Source organism: Bos taurus, chromosome 26, assembly GCF_002263795.3.
Source record: "Bos taurus isolate L1 Dominette 01449 registration number 42190680 breed Hereford chromosome 26, ARS-UCD2.0, whole genome shotgun sequence".
Classification (NCBI taxonomy): domain Eukaryota; kingdom Metazoa; phylum Chordata; class Mammalia; order Artiodactyla; family Bovidae; genus Bos; species Bos taurus.
The window spans coordinates 24,549,077-24,571,160 of NC_037353.1; the positions used below are offsets into that span (position 1 = coordinate 24,549,077).

Consider the following 22,084-nt stretch of genomic DNA (forward strand, 5'->3'; position numbering starts at 1 on the left):
TAGCCGTCATAGTCAACAAAAGAGTCACAATGCAGTACTTGGATGCAGTCTCAAAAATGACAGAATGATCTCTGTTCATTTCCAAGGCAAACCATTCAGTATCACAGTAATCCAAGTCTGTGCCCTAACCAGCAATGCTGAAGAAGCTGAACGGTTCTTTGAAGACCTTCAAGACCGTCTAGGACTAACACCCAAAAAAGATGTCCTTTTCATTATAGGGGACTGGAATGCAAAGTAGGAAGTCAAGAAATACCTGGAGTAACAGGCAAACTTGGCCTTGGAGTACAGAATGAGGCAGGGCAAAGGCTAAAAGAGTTTTGCCAAGAGAACGCACTGGTCATAGCAAACACCCTCTTCCAACAACACAAGAGAAGACTCTACACATGGACATCACCAGATGGTTGATACTGAAATCAGATTGATTATATTCTTTGCAGCCAAAGATGGAGAAGTTCTATACAGTCGGTGGAAACAAGACCAGAAGCTGACTGTGGCACAGATAAACTGTTTATTGCCAAATTCAGACTTAAATTGAAGAAAGTAGGGAAAACCACTAGGCCATTCAGGTATGACCTAAATCAAATCCCTTACGATTATACAGTGGAAGTGAGAAGTAGACTCAAGGAATTAGATCTGATAGAGTGCCTGAAGAACTGTGGACCAAAGATTCGTGACATTGTACAGGAGGCAGGGATCAAGACCATCCCTAAGGAAAAGAAATGCAAAAAGGCAAAATGGTTGTCTGAGGAGGCCTTACAAATAGCTGTGAATAGAACAGAAGCAAAAGGCAAAGGAGAAAGGAAAGATATACCCATTTGAATGCAGAGTTCCAAAGAATAGCAAGGAAAGATAAGAAAGCCTTCCTCAGCAATCAATGCAAAGAAATAGAGGAAGACAATAGAATGGGATAGAGATCTCTACAGGAAAATTAGAGATACCAAGGGAACATTTCATGCAAAGATGGGCACAATAAAGGGCAGAAATGGTATGGACCCAGCAGAAGCAGAAGGTATTAAGAAGAGGTGGCAAGAATACACGGAAGAACTGTACAAAAAACATCTTCACAACCCATATAATCACAATGGTGTGATCACTCACCTAGAGCCAGACATCCTGGAATGTGAAGTCAAGTGGATCTGAGAAAGTATCACTACAAACAAAGCTCATGGAGTTGTTGGAATTCCAGTTCAGCTATTTCAAATCCTGAAAGATGATGCTGTGAAAGTGCTGCACTCAATATGCCAGCACATTTGGAAAACTCAGCAGTGGCCACAGGACTGGAAAAGGTCAGTTTTCATTCCAATCCCAAAGAAAGTCAGTGCCAAAGAATGCTCAAACTACTGCACAAGTGCACTCATCTCACATGCTAGTAAAGTAATGCTCAAAATTCTCCAAGCCAGGCTTTAACAGTACATGAACCATGAACTAACAGATGTTCAAGCTGGTTTTAGAAAAGGCAGAGGAACCAGAGATCAAATTGCCAACATCCGTTGGATCATCGAAAAAGCAAGAGAGTTCTAGGAAAACATCTATTTTTACTTTATTGACTACGCCAAAGCCTTTGACTATGTGGACCACAAGAAACTCCGGAAAATTCTGAAAGAGATGGGAATACCAGACCACCTGACCTGCCTCTTGAGAAATCTGTATGCAGGTCAGGGAGCATCAGTTAGAACTGAACATGGAACAACTTGTTCCAAATAAGGCAAGTAGTACATCAAGGCTGTATATTCTCACCCTACTTATTTAACTTGTATGCAGAGTACATCATGAGAAACGCTGGGCTGGAGGAAGCACAGGCTGGAATAAAGATTGCTGGGAGAAATATCAATAACCTCAGATATGCAGATGACACCACCCTTATGGCAGAAAGTGAAGAAGAACTAAAGAGCCTCTTGATGAAAGTGAAAGAGGAGAGTGAAAAAGTTGACTTTAAAACTCAGCATTCAGAAAACTAAGATCATGGCATCTGGTCTCATCACTTCATGGCAGTGGATGGGGAAACAGTGGAAACAGTGAGAGACTTTATTTTCTTGGGCTCCAAAATCACTGCAGATGGTGACTTCAGCCATGAAATTAAAAGAGTATTGCTCCTTGGAAGGAAAATTATGACCAACCTAGACAGCATATTAAAAAGCAGAGACATTACTTTGCCAACAAAGGTCCGTCTAGTCAAGGCTATGCTTTTTCCAGTGGTCATGTATGGATGTGAGAGTAGGAGTATGAAGAATGTTGAGCGCCGAAGAATTGATGCTTTTGAACTGTGCTGTTGGAGAAGACTCTTGAGAGTGCCTTGGACAGCAAGGAGATCCAACCAGTCCATCCTAAAGGAAATCAGTCCTGAATATTCATTTGAAGGACTAATGCTGAAACTGAAGCTCCAATACTTTGGCCACCTGCTGTGAAGAACTGAGTCATTTGAAAAGACCCTGATGCTGGGAAAGATTGAGGGCGGGAGAAGGGGACGACAGAGGATGAGATGACTGGATGGCATCACCGACTTAATGGACATGAGTTTGAGTAAACTCCAGGAGTTGGTGATGGACAGGGAGGCCTGCCGTGCTGTAGTCCATGGGGTCACAAAGAGTCAGACATGAATGAGCGACTGAACTGAACTGCACTGTACTTTCTGCTTAGATTTGCTGTGAACTGAAAAGAAAAAATAAAGTTTATTAAAAAATAATAATATTTATAAATCAAGTATGCATTGTAATTGTGGACATAATGATACTTTTGTTTTTAGGCTCAGAATAAAGAGACCAATGTTTTAGCTGCTGCAAAGGTGATTGACACCAAATCTGAAGAAGAACTTGAAGACTACATGGTTGAAATTGATATATTAGCATCTTGTGATCACCCTAATATAGTCAAGCTTCTAGATGCCTTCTATTATGAGAATAATCTTTGGGTAAGTATTTTGGTTAATCTGTAGGAATAGCCAAAATAAGTTAATCGTCCTGAAGAGATTTCTAAGTTGTGTAGACCTTCTTTGAACTACCTCTTCTATTTAGTTACTTATGCTTCTTGAGTGAGAATTGACCCATTGATGAGAGGATGATTAACAACATAGCAACATATCCTTAGCTTCAACAGATGTTTAGATGTGTATTTTAGAACACCGTGTTTCATGATTATTTGACATTGGACTGAAATGTAGAAACTTGGTGAAGAATTTAAAATTTCCTAAATAACGAAATTACATTCCTTTTTTGTTTTGAATTAATATTTTTTTCCAGTTGGAACTTCTTTCTTTCTCTCAAGTCTTTTTTTCCCCCCAGTTTTTTAATTTATTTATTTGTTTTTTAATGTTAGTTTGATGTGTCTTATATAAGTTTCTTAATTTAAATTTAAGTATTTAAATTTTTTTTTAAGTTTCTTTTGTTGTGGCCAGGTCTGTATGTAAAAATTTTATTCATTTTTAGAAAATGTTAGGCATAAATAAATATATAAATAAAATGTTAATATTTATAATAACCAGTCAGTCACTTGCTCTGCACCAATACTAATTTAATCAAGAGGACTTTTTAAAATGGAGTTTTAGTTTGTCTCCTTAAAGGAATAAGCAAAGTATTACAAAAGAAGAGTAGATAGTATAAGCTGTACCTGGCTGCAAATCAAAAGACCTTTCCTTTTTTATTTTGGTGATACTAGGCAGGAGCTTGGATAAATCAGTTAATCTTTATCAGTCTGTTTACTCCACTGTAGGATAATAATGATCTGTCTCCCAAATTATTTTTCATATGATATAATGAATTTGAAAAACAACTTATTGTAAAATAAGCTCCTGTGAAAAATAAAGTGTTGTTCTATAGAGGAGAAAAAACTATGAATCTATACAATTTGTTAAGCTCTGTAATTAAAAGCAACAGCTAGACAACTATGAGGGACAGTGGGAGGGAGAGAGAGACATGAATTAATTGAAGAATCATAAAAATACAAAATGAAAACTGTGATGAGGATTAAGAAGGAAAAATGCATGGTGCTATGTACCAGGGAGGTTTGGGAAGGCATCCAGTAGGATGTGATAAGTGAGCTAGTATCTGAAGCTTTTGTGTGTGTTTTCCCCAAGTTTCTAGAAAACTAAAAGCAATCTTTCAGGATGTATTCCTGTTAGTAAAGTTAAAAAATATTCTTGTTCATTTAACTCACAATAGTTACCTTAAGAAAGGAGAGTATAAAGTCTTTGAGTGGTGAGGGCGTGGATGTATAATATGGCCCTTAATAAACATTCTGTACCAGATAACTTTAGAGAACCTGGGACACTACAAGTTGTGATGAACAAAAATGCGCATACTTCCACAGTGTGTTCCCTTTGTACTTTCTCAAATGTACAGCAAGACTTGTGACTCTTTTTACAAAGGAAGTCTTCATGGTTGTTAGCATAATATTGTTTATGTAACTTAGGTTATTTGATAGCTCTCTATTTATATTTTTTGCTAGCTTGAAGGAAAAATACTCAGAATCAGTGTGGTGTTAGACATGTGCTTTTTATTTGCCTGCAGATCCTCATTGAATTTTGTGCTGGTGGAGCAGTAGATGCTGTGATGCTTGGTAAATGCCTTTTTGTTCCTTACATTTATATCTTAAATTATACTTTTAAAAAAGTCAGTGGATTTCAAACATTTATACATGTATATTTATCTTATTGTTGAGTAACATTCAGTAAGTTAAATCAGCCTAATTTTTGTATTCTTAGATGACCATGATAAAATTTTAAAATTAAATGTTGTTGCTTCCTGACCTGCATATAGGTTTCTCAAGTGGCAGTTCAGGTGGTCCGGTAGTCCCATCTCTTTTAGAATTTTCCACAATTTATTGTGATCCACACAGTCAAAGGCTTTGGCGTAGTCAATAAAGCAAAAATAGATGTTTTCCTGGAACTCTTTTGCTTTTTCGAGGATCCAGCGGATGTTGGCAATTTGATCTTTGGTTCCTCTGCCTTTTCTAAAACCAGCTTGAACATGTGGAAGTTCATGGTTCATGTATTGCTGAAGCCTGGCTTGGAGAATTTTGAGCATTACTTTACTAGCGTGTGAGATGAGTGCACTTGTGCAGTAGTTTGAGCATTCTTTGGCACTGCCTTTCTTTGGGATTGGAATGAAAACTGACCTTTTCCAGTCCTGTGGCCACTGCTGACTTTTCCAAATGTGCTGGTATATTGAGTGCAGCACTTTCACAGCATCTTTTTTTCAGGATTTGGAATAGCTCAACTGGAATTCCATCACCTCCACTAGCTTTGTTCGTAGTGATGCTTTCTAAGGCCCACTTGACTTCACATTCCAGGATGACCTGCCTCTTGAAAAACCTATATGCAGGTCAGGAAGCAACAGTTAGAACTGGACATGGAACAACAGACTGGTTCCAAATAGTAAAAGGAGTTCGTCAAGGCTGTATATTGTCACCCTGTTTATTTAACTTATATGCAAAGTACATCATGAGAAACGCTGGGCTGGAGGAAGCACAGGCTGGAATCAAGATTGCTGGGAGAAATATCAATAACCTTAGATATGCAGATGACACCACCCTTATGGCAGAAAGTGAAGAGGAACTCAAAAGCCTCTTGATGAAAGTGAAAGAGGAGAGTGAAAAGTTGGCTTAAAGCTCAACATTCAGAAAATGAAGATCATGGCATCTGGTCCCATCACTTCATGGGAAATAGATGGGGAAACAGTGGAAACAGTGTCAGACTTTATTTTTCTGGGCTCCAAAATCACTGCAAATGGTGATTGCAGCCATGAAATTAAAAGACGCTTACTCCTTGGAAGGAAAGATATGACCTAGACAGCATATTAAAAAGCAGAGACATTGCCAACAAAGGTCTGTCTAGTCAAGGCTATGGTTTTTCCAGTGGTCATGTATGCATGTGAGAGTTGGACTGTGAAGAAAGCTGAGTGCTGAAGAATTGATGCTTTTGAACTGTGGTGTTGGAGAAGATTCTTGAGAGTCCCTTGGACTGCAAGGAGATCCAACCAGTCCATCCTAAAGGAGATCAGTCCTGGATGTTCATTGGAAGTACTGATGCTGAAGCTGAAACTCCAATACTTTGGCCACCTCATGTGAAGAGTTTACTCATTGGAAAAGACTCTGATGCTGGGAGGGATTGGGGGCAGGAGGAGAAGGGGACAACAGAGGATGAGATGGCTGGATGGTATCACCGACTCAATGGACATGGGTTTGGGTGAACTCCGGGAGTTGGTGATGGACAGGGACGCCTGGTGTGCTGCGATTCATGGGGTCACAAAGAGTCGGACATGACTGAGCGACGGAACTGAACTGAACTGATAATATGTGAAGAAACTAATATTTGTGTTATACTTTTTAAAAAGTCATTTCATTGTATATAATCTTCAACAGTGACAGTAAAGGTATTAAAGGTATATAACCTGCTGATACACTTTCACTGTACAAAAATGATTATTTTTTTACTTTTTCGTTGCAGAGCTTGAGAGACCATTAACTGAGTCCCAAATACAAGTAGTTTGTAAGCAAACTTTAGAGGCTTTGAACTACTTACATGATAATAAGATCATCCACAGAGATCTAAAGGCTGGCAACATTCTTTTTACCTTAGATGGAGATATTAAGTTGGGTAAGTTTATTCTTTTAGATAAACCATTTGGTTTTATGCTGTGAGGTTTTTCCCTATATGTCTGTTACTTAATATTGTTCTGTTAGGACTCAAATATTAATATGTGAAACAAAGAGAAGTACGTTAAAATATGTAAAACATGAGAATTACTTCATGTTAATTTTTTAAATTGGGGCTTCCCAGGTGGTGCATTGGTAAAGAATCTGCCTGCCAAACAGGAGATGTGGGTTTGATCCCTGAGTTGGGAATATCCCCTGGAGAAGGAAATGGCAACCCACTCCAATATTCTTGTCTGGGAAGTCCCATGGACAGAGGAGCCTGGTGAGCTGCAGTCCATGGGGTCGCAAAGAATCAGACACGACTTAGTGGCTAAACAGCAGCAGCGATTTTTAAAATACTTCTTGGAGGGAATTCCCTTGCAATCCAGTGGTTAAGACTTGGTGCTTTTACTGCCAATGGCCTGGGAACTAAGATCCCGCAAGACTGAGGTGAGGCTAAAAAAAAAAAACTTGGGCAAATAGTTATTCATTAACTCCCAGAATTTCTAAGTATAGGCACCTAATATAAAGACTCTTTAAACAATAGGAAAGGATGGATTGTTATTTTTAAAAAATACACTTTTAAAAGACTGCCTAATAATTTTTCCCTTAAATTTTTATATGTAGAATTAATATTTATAAATACAATACATTTAGAAAATGACACATTATGTGAAACCATTTAGTTTTGTCTTCATTTCCAAAACTCATATCTAGTTGTTTTCTTTTTCCGTCTTTAGTTTTATATTCTATTTTGTAGATACGGTATCTTGGCTAAGCTCACAAAGTAACTAAGTGTAAAAAAGATGCTAAATTAAGTATAAGATTGAAAATAGTTTTTTTTTTTTTGCACTGAGGAAATAAATGATAATTTCATAAGGAGGAATAGATACAGACTTTAGATGGGAAATTAATGAATTTCATATATATACATACAGATAGAAGATACAGTCCTTTTTAAGTATCCCCAAGGTATGAATTCCGAGAAGGCAATGGCACCGCACTCCAGTACTCTTGCCTGGGAAATCCCATGGACAGAGGGGCCTGGTAGGCTGCAGTCCATGGGGTCGCTAAGAGTCGGACACGACTGAGCGACTTCACTTTCACTTTTCACTTTCATGTATTGGAGAAGGAAATGGCAACCCACTCCAGTGTTCTTGCCTGGAGAATCCCAGCGACAGAGGAACCTGGTGGGCTTCCGTCTATGGAGTCGCACAGAGTGGGACACGACTGACGCGACTTAGCAGCAGTAGTAGCAGCAAGATATGAATTAAGAAAAAACCTCTGGTGATGAAGCCTGAATTTGAGTATTTTGGACAGATATTAAAAGGACAAAATATACCCAAAGGCCATGCTGATACCAGTGATCATAGTTCACTTTACTTTGTCATGACCTCTAAGCAGGTATACTTTGATATACTGCTGCTGCTGCTAAGTCGCTTCAGTCGTGTCCAACTCTGTGCGACCCCATAGACGGCAGCCCACAAGGCTCCCCCGTCCCTGGGATTCTCGAGGCAAGAACACTGGAGTGGGTTGCCATTTCCTTCTCCAATGCATGAAAGTGAAAAGTGATAATGAAGTCGCTCAGTCGTGTCCAACTCTTCACGACCCCATGGACCCACCAGGCTCCTCCGTCCATGGGATTTTCCAGGCAAGAGTACTGGAGTAGGGTGCCATCACCTTCTCCTTTGATATAGTACTAAATTTTAACTTTTTTTTTTGAGAAATACATACAGATACAGGAAACCACATTAAGAGTTGTGTAGCTTATTGACTTGTAGCTCTGTACGCAATAGCTTTGTAATCACCACTTAGATAAAGAAATGGAAGTATGTCAGGCACCTTAGGAGCTGCATCACGTGCCTCATCTCAAGTCACTGTCCTCTTCTCCACAGGTAACCTGTATACTAACTTTATAGTAATCACTTCCCTGTGTTTCTTCATGGCTCTATCACCCAGTGTTCATCTCTAGACTTTAGACTTGTCCATGTTTAAAACCTGCTTTTTCTTTGAAGTCTCTTTTGATTTATGGGTCATACCCCCCTCCCCACCATTCCTTTCTTCTCTTTATGTTTTATCTATGGCATGCGTTTTCATGGCATGCTTTCTCAAAGAAATAAAATTTTAGTATTACCATGGTTGTGACCCTCCAAAGGCCCACTGATAGTACATGAACAGATATACAGTATATCTGTGACATTAAAATTTCACGAGGAGAGAGGATCGGAGAAAAATGTCTAAAAAGGCTCTTTAGGAGAGGTGAAAAAAGAAGTTGAGAAACACTCTTCTGTGGGACCTGAGCTGTTAGACCTGTAGTTTCTCTTATCTTGCATTTTGCTGGCTGCATACTCTTGATGCCTTAAGTAATTTCCTCTCTGTATTTCCCTCAGTTTGCAGATAAATCCAAAGACTTTTTGGCAAGAGTCTGTGTGGTTTTGTATTCTTTCATTTAGTAGGACATGGTATTTTAAGACCACAGTCTGAATGTTAAGTATGCTTATAGTTTCTGGACTGGCCTTCATTCTAGGCCCTTCCAAAGGACAGAGCAAGGCTCTCCTGAATTCCTACATATGTCCTATTCAAATTCATGTGTTAATGTTCTTCCTTTTTGAGGCTGAATAATGTTCTGTTATCAGCATATGTATGCACCACGTTTGACTTACTCATTTATCCATTGATGGAGACTTTGGTTGCTTCCCCCTTTGGGCTTCTATGAATAATGCTGTTGTGAACATGGTGTACAATATCTGTTTTGAGTTCCTGCCATCATTTCTTTTGGGCAGATACCCAGATTGTATGGTAATTCTATGTTTAATTTTTTGAAGAACCATCGTACCATTTTCCACAGTGGTTGCACAAATTTACACTTCCATAGCAATGCACAGGGGTTCCAATTTTTCTACCTCCTTACCAGCACTTGTTATTTTCTATATTTTTGATGATAACCGTCCTAATGGGTGTGAAGTGATAGTGGGTGTGAATTTGTTGTGTTTATTTGCTCTTGCATTCCTCCTAGTTTAGTCTTTGTTTCTAAAATGGTTTTTTATTTCTAATTTCTCTTGTGTTCTGTCACCTCATTCATGAGGTTTAAAATGCTGATATATGTTACTTTTTTATGTCTTATATCATATTTTAAAGTCTTATTGCTTGTTTTGAAATAGTATAATTTGGATCTATTTTTGGTACATGTTTTCTGTAAGTGTTCTAAAATCTTATTTGAATACAGCAGTATACTTTTGTATAAAATAATACATGCCATTAAAAATAACTATATTTTTGAAGATTTAGGATGCTGAAATAGTTTTGCGTTGGTTGACATTTAAAATAGTTGCACTTTATTTCATTAATTCATGCATACAGAATGTCTTCCATTTCTGTGACATTGTATTAAGTATACACAGATATTATAGAACCGTAGTATCCTTAGGAGCCATATATACATTGCAATAACCAAATTTTTATTATCAGATCACATTCTTGCAAATGGAGATAAATATGTAAATGCTATTTCAACAGGCCAACATATATCTGCCACATTATTGTAAGTAGAACTGTACAGTACTTATTAATGACCTTAATTTCCCCCTCGCACAAGAATGAAGGTGGCCTCTTGTCCCTCCTCAGGTTACCGCCTGCTCGTAAGAGTGCTCAGGGAGGTACGGCTGTTGGCGGTGGGCATTTGTGGTTTAGGTCTGGCTTTGGACCTCCTTTCCCAGTCATGTTCTGAGGGAAAAAAGTAAAAAGACTGCTAATGGTTCTCAAAAAACACTGAAATGGAGTAAATACTGAGTTGACTGTGTGCTTAATCGCTCAGCTGTGTGCAACTCTTTGTGACCCCATGGACTGTAGCCTGCTCCTCTGTCCATGGGGATTCTCCAGGCAAGAATACTGGAGTGGGTTGCCATGCCCTCCTCCAGGGGAATCTTCCCAACCCAGGGATCAAACCCAGGTCTCCCACATTGCAGGCCGATTCTTTACTGTCTGAGTCACCAGGGAAGCCCAAGAATACTGGAGTGGGTAGCCTATCCCTTCTCCAGGGTATCTTCCTGACCAAGGACTCGAACTGGGGTCTCCTGCATCGCAGGCAGATTCTGTACCATCTGAGCTACCAGGGAAGCCCTCATAACACCATATTAGGAAGTGTAACATCATTCTGTAGGCAGTAGGCAGCTACCAGGGTGTTTTAAAGCAGAACTACCTGGTTAAAAAAAGAAAAAAAACTATATAATAGATACAAATAATTAGAATACAGGGCAGGATTTCATGAGTTTTAAAAGTTCTACTGCCAAAGTATCACAGAGGTTAAAATTACATATATTATTAGTGATAGTAGCTGCCATTTATTGTGTGTATTCTGTGCCAGACCTTGGGGCATGAATACAAATACTAGATCTTTGGGATTTATTCAGTTTTGAGAATTGTGGCATGTCAGATGAAACTTTAGGAGTGAAATGTATATGGCATGAGGTAATTTATGCCGCAGTAGCAATTTTGTGTTGCTATTAATGATCAAGCTCTAAGCTGAAAAGGAGAAAAAAACTGATAAAGTTATGATGTTGCTGTGCCCTATGATTTAAATCAGAAAACATCATTCCTGAGTTTTTTCTTTGTGATGTAATATTATGAGGGAATTAGCAAGACATATGCTGTCATTTGGGCTTCCCCGGTGGCTCAGCAGTGAAGAATCTGCCTGCAATGCAGAAGACGCAGGAGATGCAGGGTCGGGAAGATCCCCCGGAGAAGGGCATGGCAACACAGGCCAGTATTCCTGCCTGGAGACTCGCATGGACAGAGGAGCCTGACAGTCTACAGTCCACGGGATCCCAAAGAGTCAGACACAATTGAGCACGCAGGCATGCTGTCATTTAAGGCTTCTTTGGTGTAATTTCTGTCTTTCACACTATAGAAAAACTGTCCTTCAATTTAATTGTAACATGTAGCACTACTGGACATTTATTTTGAAATGGACAGACTGGTCTGTTTTAAAATTACTATTTTTTTTGTCAGTTCTGAAGAATTTGTGATCTGAAGATGTATAAAGATGGTGGTATTAAGTGTATTAATGATGGAATCTTTTCTGTGGCAGTTTTTTTTTGTGGGGTGGGTGGAGATATGGTAGAAAGAGCGTGGTCAAAATTAGGGTGAGAGGGAAGTTACTTCTCTTTCCATTTTGTGTGCTGTGCTTTGTCACTCAGCTGTGTCCGATTCTTTACAACCCCATGGACTGTATAGCCTGTCGGGCTCCTCTGTCCATAGGGATTCTCCAGGCAAGAATACTGGAGTGGGTTGTCACTCCAATTCTATTTTTCTTACCCTTTAATGACAGTGGTCTTATTAAAGACTTGATATGCTTCTCCCTTAAGTTGAATATAGCAAACTTTGCTTAAAAACTATCAGTAATACTTTTGTATGGTTATTTGTTTCAAGCGGATTTTGGAGTATCAGCTAAAAACACAAGGACAATTCAAAGGAGAGATTCCTTTATTGGCACACCCTATTGGTATGTATTCAGTTTTATGGATTTGCTGCATTAGTTATGTCAGCAGTTATTATATGTTAATTTTGTCCATGTTTGATTATACTGTCTGTCTTTTATGTGGTTTGTGATCACCATTTTAAGTTAAACATCTTAATTTTCAATTCTCTGTCTTCATAGGATGGCCCCTGAGGTAGTCATGTGTGAAACATCAAAGGACAGACCCTATGACTACAAAGCCGACGTTTGGTCCCTGGGTATCACTTTAATAGAAATGGCTGAGATAGAACCACCTCATCATGAATTAAATCCAATGAGAGTGCTGCTAAAAATAGCAAAATCTGAGCCCCCTACATTAGCACAGCCATCAAAATGGTAAAATATTCCTAAACAAAACTTTTTAAGAAGCAAAACTTGAAACTTTATTCTTCTAGCTTTCCAAGGGTATTTAAACTTAGGTACATGGTACGAAGGTTGTATGAAATAGAAAACTGATACTGGTGTGTTTTCGAGACTTAAGGATTATATAAATGTGTATAATTAACTTTCCCCATCAGTTTGAAAATAGCAGTGATTGGAGTTCTACATGAAAAAGTATTTTCTGTGAGAAGCTAAGGCATATATGTGATCTGTATTTGTGGAGGTTAATATAATGGAAGAATTTTTGTGATTTTTAGCTTCCTTATGAACATTTGACTGTATCTCAATGACTTAAGACTATAAGCCTACTTACATACATGTGACTTGTATTTATAAATGAGTGACTTACGGATATTCTCATGAACTAGTTTTATGCTGAGTTAATACTATTACATACATGATAGAACTTAACCATGGTTTATCATAGTTTTGATTTTAATAACAAGAAAATAAAATAGAATGTCATTATTAAAATTTTATTTTGAAGGTCTTCAAATTTTAAGGACTTTCTAAAGAAATGCTTGGAAAAGAATGTGGATTCCAGGTGGACTACATCTCAGCTGCTGCAGGTAAAATAAGAGTAGTGTGACAGTGGCAAACCATATAGCTGTTGCAGCACCTCTTTAAGATGAATACAGATTCAGATTCCTTCAGTTTTCCTGTGCAAACACAGGATACATCGAGTAGTTAACATTTACTTTACAAACGTGTGGGCCCCTTACTAAGAGGCATTTATTTAGCTTTTAAGTAATTTCTCCTATGCTTTTCTGATTCAGTTTGTGTTCTTTTCATTTTGTTTAGTTATTTCCATTTTGTCAATCACATCCATTCAGTTTCTCCATTACTAGAAAACAAGTACCTTGGTGACAGGGGCCGTGAGCTAATTAATTTTTTTTTTTTAGTGTCTCTTACAGTGAGGGTAAATGTTTAGTAAATATTGCTAACTTTAAGAAAAAATGGGGTTGAAGTGATTGAATAATTTTGTTTTATAGCAGGACTTGTTTGTAATATTTGAAATAAGATTTTTTTTCATGTTTTATTTATTTATTTTAATCTTTATTTTATTTTTTTAATATAAATTTATGTTGATGTATGGCAAAACCAATACAATATTGTAAAGTAATTAGCCTCCAATTGAAATAAAATTTTGTCAAACAATAGTACAGGTAGACAAGTAGAATGACGGATCTTGAAGCAGTTACTGTTCAGTTCAGTTCAGTTCAGTCGCTCAGTCGTGTCCGACTCTTTGCGACCCCATGAATCGCAGCACGCCAGGCCCCCCTGCCCATCACCAACTCCCGGAGTTCACTCAAACTCACATCCATCGAGTCAGTGATGCCATCCAGCCATCTCATCCTCTGTCATCCCCTTTTCCTCCTGCCCCTAATCCCTCCCAGCATCAGAGTCTTTTTCAGTGAGTCAACTCTTCGCATGAGGTGGCCAAAGTACTGGAGTTTCAGCTTTAGCATCATTCTTCCAAAGAACACCCAGGGCTGAGTTATTGTACAACTCCTCCATTATAGTTTTTTAGGTTGCTATTTATCTGGAGGAAGAAGCAAGAAAAATTGCCTTTCTGTCTGTACAAGTATAACCTTCAAATGCATCTTCTCTTGTTTCACTTCCTCCACACTGGAAGACCTTAGTCTGTGCCAAACACTAAGTGCAGAGTACAGAGATGAATAAAATATCTTCTTACTCTTAAAAACATTAGAACTATGTAAAAAAAAAACAGGTGTTTATATTCACTTTTAACAGAACTTTAAAGCTTTCTGTAATTATTGAGGTTTTATATGAGATGTAAGCATACTATTACTTTTTAAGAACTAGTACTTTATTTGAAACTTGGTTTAATTTTAATTTAGGTTTTAGATTATGAAATTTTCAGACATACAGCAGAGTACATGAAGCTATTACCCAGAAGTAATGTGTTGTCATTTTTGACATATTTCTTTCAGATTCTTAAAAAACATGTGCAGATAGAGTTGCAGGCGGCTCCTATTCCTATTCAGTTCCCTTCCCCACCATCTTATCCCAGATGTACTATCATCTGAAGTTGTTTATATTTTTCCTATTTACATGTCAGTGTTTTTACCACATAAGAATGTGTTTTATATATATGAAACTCACTCCACAAGCATTTCAGTTGTTACTAAGTGAGCTCTTTTTAACGATCAAACAGCATCCTTTTGTGACCGTTGATTCCAACAAACCAATTCGGGAGTTGATCGCAGAGGCAAAGGCTGAAGTTACAGAAGAAGTTGAAGATGGCAAAGAGGAGGATGACGACGAAGAAACAGAAAATTCTCTGGTCAGTATTTAAAAACAAAATTGTGTTTTGGTAATTTTTAGAGTTGAATTTTGAGTTACGATTGCATGTATGTCTAAGAATTAATTGATTGCGTTGTTGTTTAGTTGTTAAGTCGTGTCCAGCTCTTTGGCAACCCCATGGACTGTAACCCATGAGGCTTCTCTGTCTGGGATTTCCCAGGCAAGAATACTGGAGTGGGTTGCCATCTCCTTCTCCAAGGGTCTTCCCAACCCAGAGATCAAACCTGTGTCTCCTGCATTGGCAGGTGGATTCTTTACTGCGGAACTACCAAGGAAGCCTGATTTATTGGGTAGCAATACAAAAACCTTTAATTTAGAGGTGAAGATTTATTGAGTTTTCTCCTTGCTTTCAAGTTTGCTCCTTGCTATCCATTTTTGTCATATTTATTATGTGAAGATTTGTCAGTTCTTTAAGTTATTTTTATAATTTTATCAGATTTTACTGAATAAAAATATTAAATCACTATATATATGAATTCATCATTTATATATATATATATATATATATATATATATATACACACACACATATATGAAATATTGTTTTGGTCACCATCTTATACATTTTTAACACTAAAACTGTATAAAATCTTTTTTAGCCAATACCTGCCAGTAAGCGTGCCTCCTCTGACCTGAGTATTGCCAGCTCTGAAGAAGATAAGCTTTCACAAAATGCTTGTATTTTGGAATCGGTCTCAGAAAAAACAGAACGTAATACTTCTGAAGATAAATTTAACAGTAAAATTCTTACTGAAAAACCCACCAGTGATGAACCTGAAAAGGTTGTGGTGGGTACTGATGAACATGTTAATGATACTCATTTAGAAGCTATGGCTGAACTTCATAATAAAGCAGCAGTAATTGAGGAAAATGGAAGAGAAGAGAAGAGACCCAAGCTTGAAAATCTTCCTGACACAGAAGACCATGAGGCAGTGGACATTAATTCAGTCAGTGAAGGAAAAGAAAATAACATAATGATAACTTCAGAAACAAATACTGAACAGAATCTGAAACCTGAAGAAGAAACAGATCAGGAAAAGCAGCAGATATTTGAAAATAAGATTATAAATTCTGAAGAAATTGAAGATACTACTGTCCAAGGAATGGATTTAGTTTCTGAAGAGACTGGAGAAAAAGAGGCAGATATTCAGGCAATTGAAAATGAAGTTGAGTTTACAAAGGAAGACATCCAAGAGAAACTGGGAAAAGATGACAAAACTGAAAAAGATAGGATCAGTGATACAAGCAAAGTGATAGGAACAAATGAGGCAGAAGATGTTGCTCAGAGGGCAGCTGAGAGCAGTGCTGAGGATGCTCAGCGTAGTGATGGGAAAGAAGTGGGTGATGTAGGCCAGACATTAGTGATCAAGGCCACGGAGGGTCCTGAGGCTGGTGGTACTGAGAAAGCTTCTGTTGAAGAGAGAGTTGAAACTAATGAGACAGACAAAAAATCTGTAGACGGTGAAGGTGAGGAACAACTAATCAGCAGTTCAGAGAACCGATTGGAGACCCGTGAGGAAGTTGGGACAAATGATGTTGAGATTACTGAATCAAGTGGCACTGAAGGAACAGAGGTCAGAACTGTAGTGACTGATACTGACCAGAAAGCTTTAGAAAATGAAACTCCTGATGTTCATAAAGCCACTACTGAGATGGACACAGAGCAAAAAGAAATTCCATGTGAAGTGCCAGTTAAAGCAGAACCTCAGGTCACTGCCGCTCCACAGCCCAGTGAACCTCAGCTTGTTCCAGTACCCAGTATTAATATCAATCCTGAAGATGCAGAAAATAAAGGAGAAATAGGTGCTTTGTCAAAACCTGAAACCATGTTACCAGAATCTGAAAATCAAAAGGAAAATGATACTGATTCAGGCACTGGTTCCACTGCTGATAATAGCAGCATTGACTTGAATCTCTCCATTTCTAGCTTCCTAAGCAAAACTAAAGACAGTGGATCAATATCTTTACAAGTAAGTGTATATGGGTCCTTGTTTGGATTTGTCTTTGTCGTTTTGGCAGTTGAGAGTTTATGTAAAACTGATGACTTTCAAACAGACCAACACTAAATCAGTGTAGTATTAACCCTATAAAATTCTTCAGGGCTATGAGAGCAATCAATTAAAAAAAAAAACTAGAGAGATTCTGGATGTAATCGTTAAATTTTTTGGTAGTACCTACCTATTTTTGCCAACTCAATATAAATAGTATAATAAATTGCTTACTGGTATTTGGGTTTTCCTACTGCACATCTCTTTGTAGAATTTTAGCAAGAATCAGTAATATTTGACAGAATAGAGGGCTTATAAGAATGATCTCTTTTAAAGAATGTTGAGGATTTAAACATTTCTTGATTTACTACTGGCCATGCAGATGACCACTCTTAACTCCTCAGTCATAGCCATTTCTGTTGCTGTGTAAATGATTGTGGGAAAACCAAACCAAACACTAAAACCCAGAATGCTTGGAGCTGTTAGAGCATAATTCTCCAATCTGAGTGTGCTTAAAAAGGTAATCATTAGGGAGAGCTATGTAGAAGTATGGAGTGAGGCCGGAGAATCAGTGTTTGTAACAGAAGATCCCATGGAATTCTGACACAAGTGAGCCACAGACTGCTTAGAGACTCTGGATTGACAGGTGGCAGAAAAGCAGGAACTTAGAACTGACCTTAGGGATAGGACTCCAGGGCATGGCTGATCCGCCTGCCTATAATGCCCCAGATTATCACTACATGTATTGCTTAGATGGTCTTCAGTTTTCAGTTTATTTTGTTTCAGTGCCTGAAATTCCATTTTTCTGAAGTTCATTTACAAACTTAATAGTTATAGTTAGCCTATCCAAAAAAAAAAAAAAAAAAGCAAATATTTCTGTGAGAAGGCAACATTAATTGTGGATGCTTTAGTAGGAACTGAAGAAATGGAGAATTTGGAGGTTACAGGGAGGTAGGTTAATTTTGGAGCATGCCCACTTTAGGTTTTAGAAGATGTCTGGATAGGGTGGCCATAGTCCAGAGCTTAGGGGAGAGCAGTGTGAGGATACTGGAAACCTCGAGAGTGGAACAGTAAGAGGGTGAAGACTGCAAAGTGCCAAAGACCAACTTAAAAATTCTAATGCCTTTTAAATGTAGTATTTTCACATTTTCCTTTTGATCCCTCTGCTTTCTAACCATTTCCACCTATCACAACTAAGTAATTATCTGTTCTCAGTGTTTATATGTTTATCAGTGTTACATACTTCTGTTATTTCTCTTTGCCTTTAAAAAACATTTGGATACCAGTTGAGGAATGAAGAGTTTGGTCTTGATAAAGGATTTCAGGCAGAAGCTAGCTGGCAGATCTGGTGCTTTGGGTGGTGTGGTGGAGGTGCTGTCTTTCTAGTAACTCTAAAATCACTCCATCTCTGACCCTGAAATGAAGGAGGGCTGGTGATATTATTGTTGTTGATTAAATGAATTTTGAATCTCAGTTGTGGCAGTATTTTAAAGTTATCTGAGAGCCTTTTCAAAATAAAAGCCTCAGCCTTTTCAGACTTGCTGATTTAGATTCTTTTGAGGGATGTGCCTCAGGAATTCATTTTTAATGGTGTTGTGTTTCTGAAACAGAAAAACAGAGGTGTCTGAGAACCTACCAGGTAAAAAGAGGAAGAAAAGATGGTTAACATATAAAGATTGTACTAATTACTCATTTTGTGAATTGGTCATTACCACTTGTGGCTAATTGTGATGTGGTATCATAAGAATTATACATGCATATCATCAAAATGCATAATTTCACTTGAAAAAGATTGATTTCATCTGTAAAGTCATGTGAAAATCAGATGAGGTGTATTTGGTATAACTGGTTTCAGAGATGTCTTACTGCTTTCTGTTCAGCTTTGTATGTGTAGTCTTCATAGCAGTTAGTTCCATTTCTTGTTTTTGTTTTTTTAAGAATATGTTTTCCTTCTCTAGTATTCCCCATATAACGCCTAACTAAAATAAATCTTCCTCAGGAAACAAGAAGACAAAAGAAAACATTGAAGAAAACACGCAAATTTGTTGTTGATGGTGTAGAAGTAAGTGTAACAACGTCAAAGATAGTTACTGATAGTGACTCCAAAACTGAAGAGTTGCGGTTTCTTAGGTGAGTAGAGGAACAACGTGACTTCAGCTGGTTTTGTGACTTCTCAGGTCTCTGCAGAGTCTGAAGAATAGAGAAACAAGTAGTCTTGGCTAGTTTTGAGTTATTGTTTTACTACTTTCCCATTGGAAGAAAATGTTAGTTTTCAAGTTTTTTCTTGTAAAGCATTACTTCAATGGTGTAATTTTTGCTCCTCTTTTTCTGTTGTCACCGTTAAATTTTATCAGACGTCAGGAACTTCGGGAATTAAGATTTCTTCAAAAAGAAGAACAAAGAGCCCAACAGCAGCTCAATGGCAAACTGCAGCAACAGCGAGAGCAAATTTTCCGACGTTTTGAGCAGGAGATGATGGTAAAGTCTTGGAATTTTGTACCATCTTGTTCATAAAGAAATTTACTGCTTAAAAAAATCACTGCTGGGAGGTTTTAGAACTTCTTCTCTGGTTACTAGATTTCTCTGGCTTTGTGATATGTTTTTGGCCTTTGTCTCTTTGGTGTTCTGGGTGTTTTCTTTTTCTTTTCTTCCTGTTTTTGGCCATTTGCCTGACTTACAGTGTGTTGGGTGTCTTTGTTTTTCTTTGATTAAAATCTGTCGTGGAAACCTGGAATCATGAAGCTAATAGATGGTTTGCAAATGTCAATTGCTGGACAACTTTTTATTGCTAAAATTTTACCTCTCAGAATCCAAGATTTTAAGCTGCTCTAGAACAGTTGTCTTCAAAATCGGTTGAGTATTAGAACTTCTTGGGGGATTTTTCAGAATATGCTTACTTCTCTGGCTACTACAGTTCAGCTTCCACATCCCTTTTCACAGCTGCTAGAGAAGTTAGTGCTGACTTATCAAGGGTAATTGTCACTGAGTCTTTAAATTTTTACTTTGTGTCCAAAGTTGGAAAAGAAATTGTTAACATGATATAAAATTTCAATAACTTACGTTGAACATCTAGCTTAATGTAGGTTAGAAAAAAGGATCATTTGAAATGTTATAGGATTCATGGTTGATTATAGTTCTTATGTTTTTTAAGTGGTAAGGATTGTTTTGTGTGAAGTTTGGCATTGCTGATTTCATTTTTGGGGTCCTAACTGAGAATTCCTAAAGAAATAATGAGCTTTTGTTTTCACTGAGTATTTTTGCAGTATATTCTGTTTTTTCAGAACCTTACAAAAACTCTGTTTCTCCTCTCCCCATATTTTCCAAAATATTTTACTTTTTAATTTTTTAAAAGAAAACACTCTTTACAAATAAGTACCTATGTCTAACATTGCAGTGTTATTCAAGTATTATATAAACAGGAATCTTTTGTTGAGAGAATAGCTTTATAATTCTAAAAGGTTTGTTTCAGTGAAATAGGATGTTTATTTTAAGAATTTTGATGAGGAAGAGTAAGTCTAAAAATGACAAGTAATGGTATGTTCTTAAAATAGACTTCAAATATGACCTTTGATTTATCAAAAATCATATAGGAAAAATATTGAAATTTTTCTTTAGTATTTCATAGCAATTGGATATTCTTCTGGATTGTCTATAATTTTTGAATATTCTATACTTATATAATAGAAGAAAGTATTTTCCTTATTAGAAAAAAATGAAAATGCTCATCTTTTTGAAAAATTTTAAAACATATTTTAGTGAATTTGACTTGTTCAGTATTGCAGAGGGTACGTATTTTATCACTAAGTTTAAATGCCAGTTATCAATATGTGCTCTTAGTAAACATTTTCAGTATAAGTTGATATGAGCATTAATGTTAAATGATCTTGAGCTACATCATTTTACAGAGCAAGAAACGACAATATGATCAGGAGATTGAAAATCTAGAAAAACAGCAGAAACAAACTATTGAACGTCTAGAACAGGAACACACAAATCGCTTACGAGATGAAGCCAAACGCATTAAAGGCGAACAAGAAAAAGAGTTGTCCAAATTTCAGAATATGTTAAAGAACCGAAAGAAGGAGGTAAGTGTAACTACCCTTTTCAATGTACATGTGTTTAAGGAGTAAAAAATAATACTTGTTAGTTAAGTGGCACTCATTAATTTTTTTTTTTCCAGTCTTCCCAGCAGTCATGTAGGGTAGCAGTAAGGCTAGAAGCTACCTAATTTTACTGCCAAGAAAACTGGAGTAGAAAAGGTTTTAATGACCTTTTCAAGTTCATAAACACACATTAAATATCCAGCTAACCCTTGAATCAAGACTTCAAATGGAGTCTAATCCATTTTCCTTTTAACCTATCATTCCTCCTTTATTAATGCAATATTCAAGTCCTGACATAGTGATGTTTTTTCCAAGAAAACATGCTATGATCTATTTGCAGGTGGCAACAATATTTCAATTTAGTGTTTATTTGCAATATTTAATTCATGCTTAAAAATTATTTTTTCTTGATTATCTTGAGTACCTTTCTGAGATACTGTGTCCAAACAAAAGCTGAATAACTTGAAATTTGAAATAATATCTCCAAGTTTATCAAAGTGTGAGATACTTTGAAGAATCACAGGTGGAAAATATCTGTAAAGTCATTTGACAAGAATGAATTTTTTCATTTTTCCTGAAACTGTTCCATATTGTCATAGAATCTGTTTTTGTGGTATTATTTACTATTATTATTTTTATTATTGTATTAATGTGTCTTTTTCTTCCCCAATTAAAATAAAACTAAGAACTTTTACATACTAGCAGTTTTGAGAGATAATTTTATAATTTATTCTGTTCCTTTAGTGTAGGAGGAGAATTTATCTTTATCTTTATGGACAATATTATGATCAGATTTATTAGTTTTGGAGCAAACTAACATCAACCAAACTAGGGAATACATTTTCACTTTTGTTGCATGTCCCCAGTACTCAGATTCATTGATTTTAACAATGAAATGCAGAAAATGGAATATCATATTGCTGAACTTCAGGATCTGGTTTTAAAAGGATAGAATCAAATATTAATCGTACATTCTTTGATTTCTCTAGGTAAAGATGAGTGAAATGGTATATAGCCATTTGATGTGGCTTCCATTTCTAAAAATTACTGTTTTGTTACTGTTTATTTTATTTCATATAGAATTGCTTTATATACCATGATGTATGACTTTACTGAGACCAAATGTTAATTTTTCTTAAAAC

General features: G+C 36.9%; 1 protein-coding gene across 2 annotated transcripts in view; it reads left to right on the forward strand.

The window, feature by feature from the left end:
• The window catches only part of SLK (STE20 like kinase), a 62,155-nt gene that overhangs the window by 21,045 nt on the left and 19,026 nt on the right, over positions 1-22,084 (forward strand). For both annotated transcript variants that reach the window (XM_005225584.5, NM_001206077.3), the window contains exons 2-12: positions 2,744-2,908; positions 4,503-4,551; positions 6,440-6,589; positions 12,055-12,127; positions 12,284-12,478; positions 13,011-13,092; positions 14,703-14,831; positions 15,451-16,821; positions 18,839-18,969; positions 19,194-19,317; positions 20,745-20,924. In XM_005225584.5, the coding sequence (XP_005225641.1) occupies positions 2,744-2,908; positions 4,503-4,551; positions 6,440-6,589; positions 12,055-12,127; positions 12,284-12,478; positions 13,011-13,092; positions 14,703-14,831; positions 15,451-16,821; positions 18,839-18,969; positions 19,194-19,317; positions 20,745-20,924 (2,649 nt within the window). The remainder of the gene's footprint in view (positions 1-2,743; positions 2,909-4,502; positions 4,552-6,439; positions 6,590-12,054; positions 12,128-12,283; positions 12,479-13,010; positions 13,093-14,702; positions 14,832-15,450; positions 16,822-18,838; positions 18,970-19,193; positions 19,318-20,744; positions 20,925-22,084) is intronic.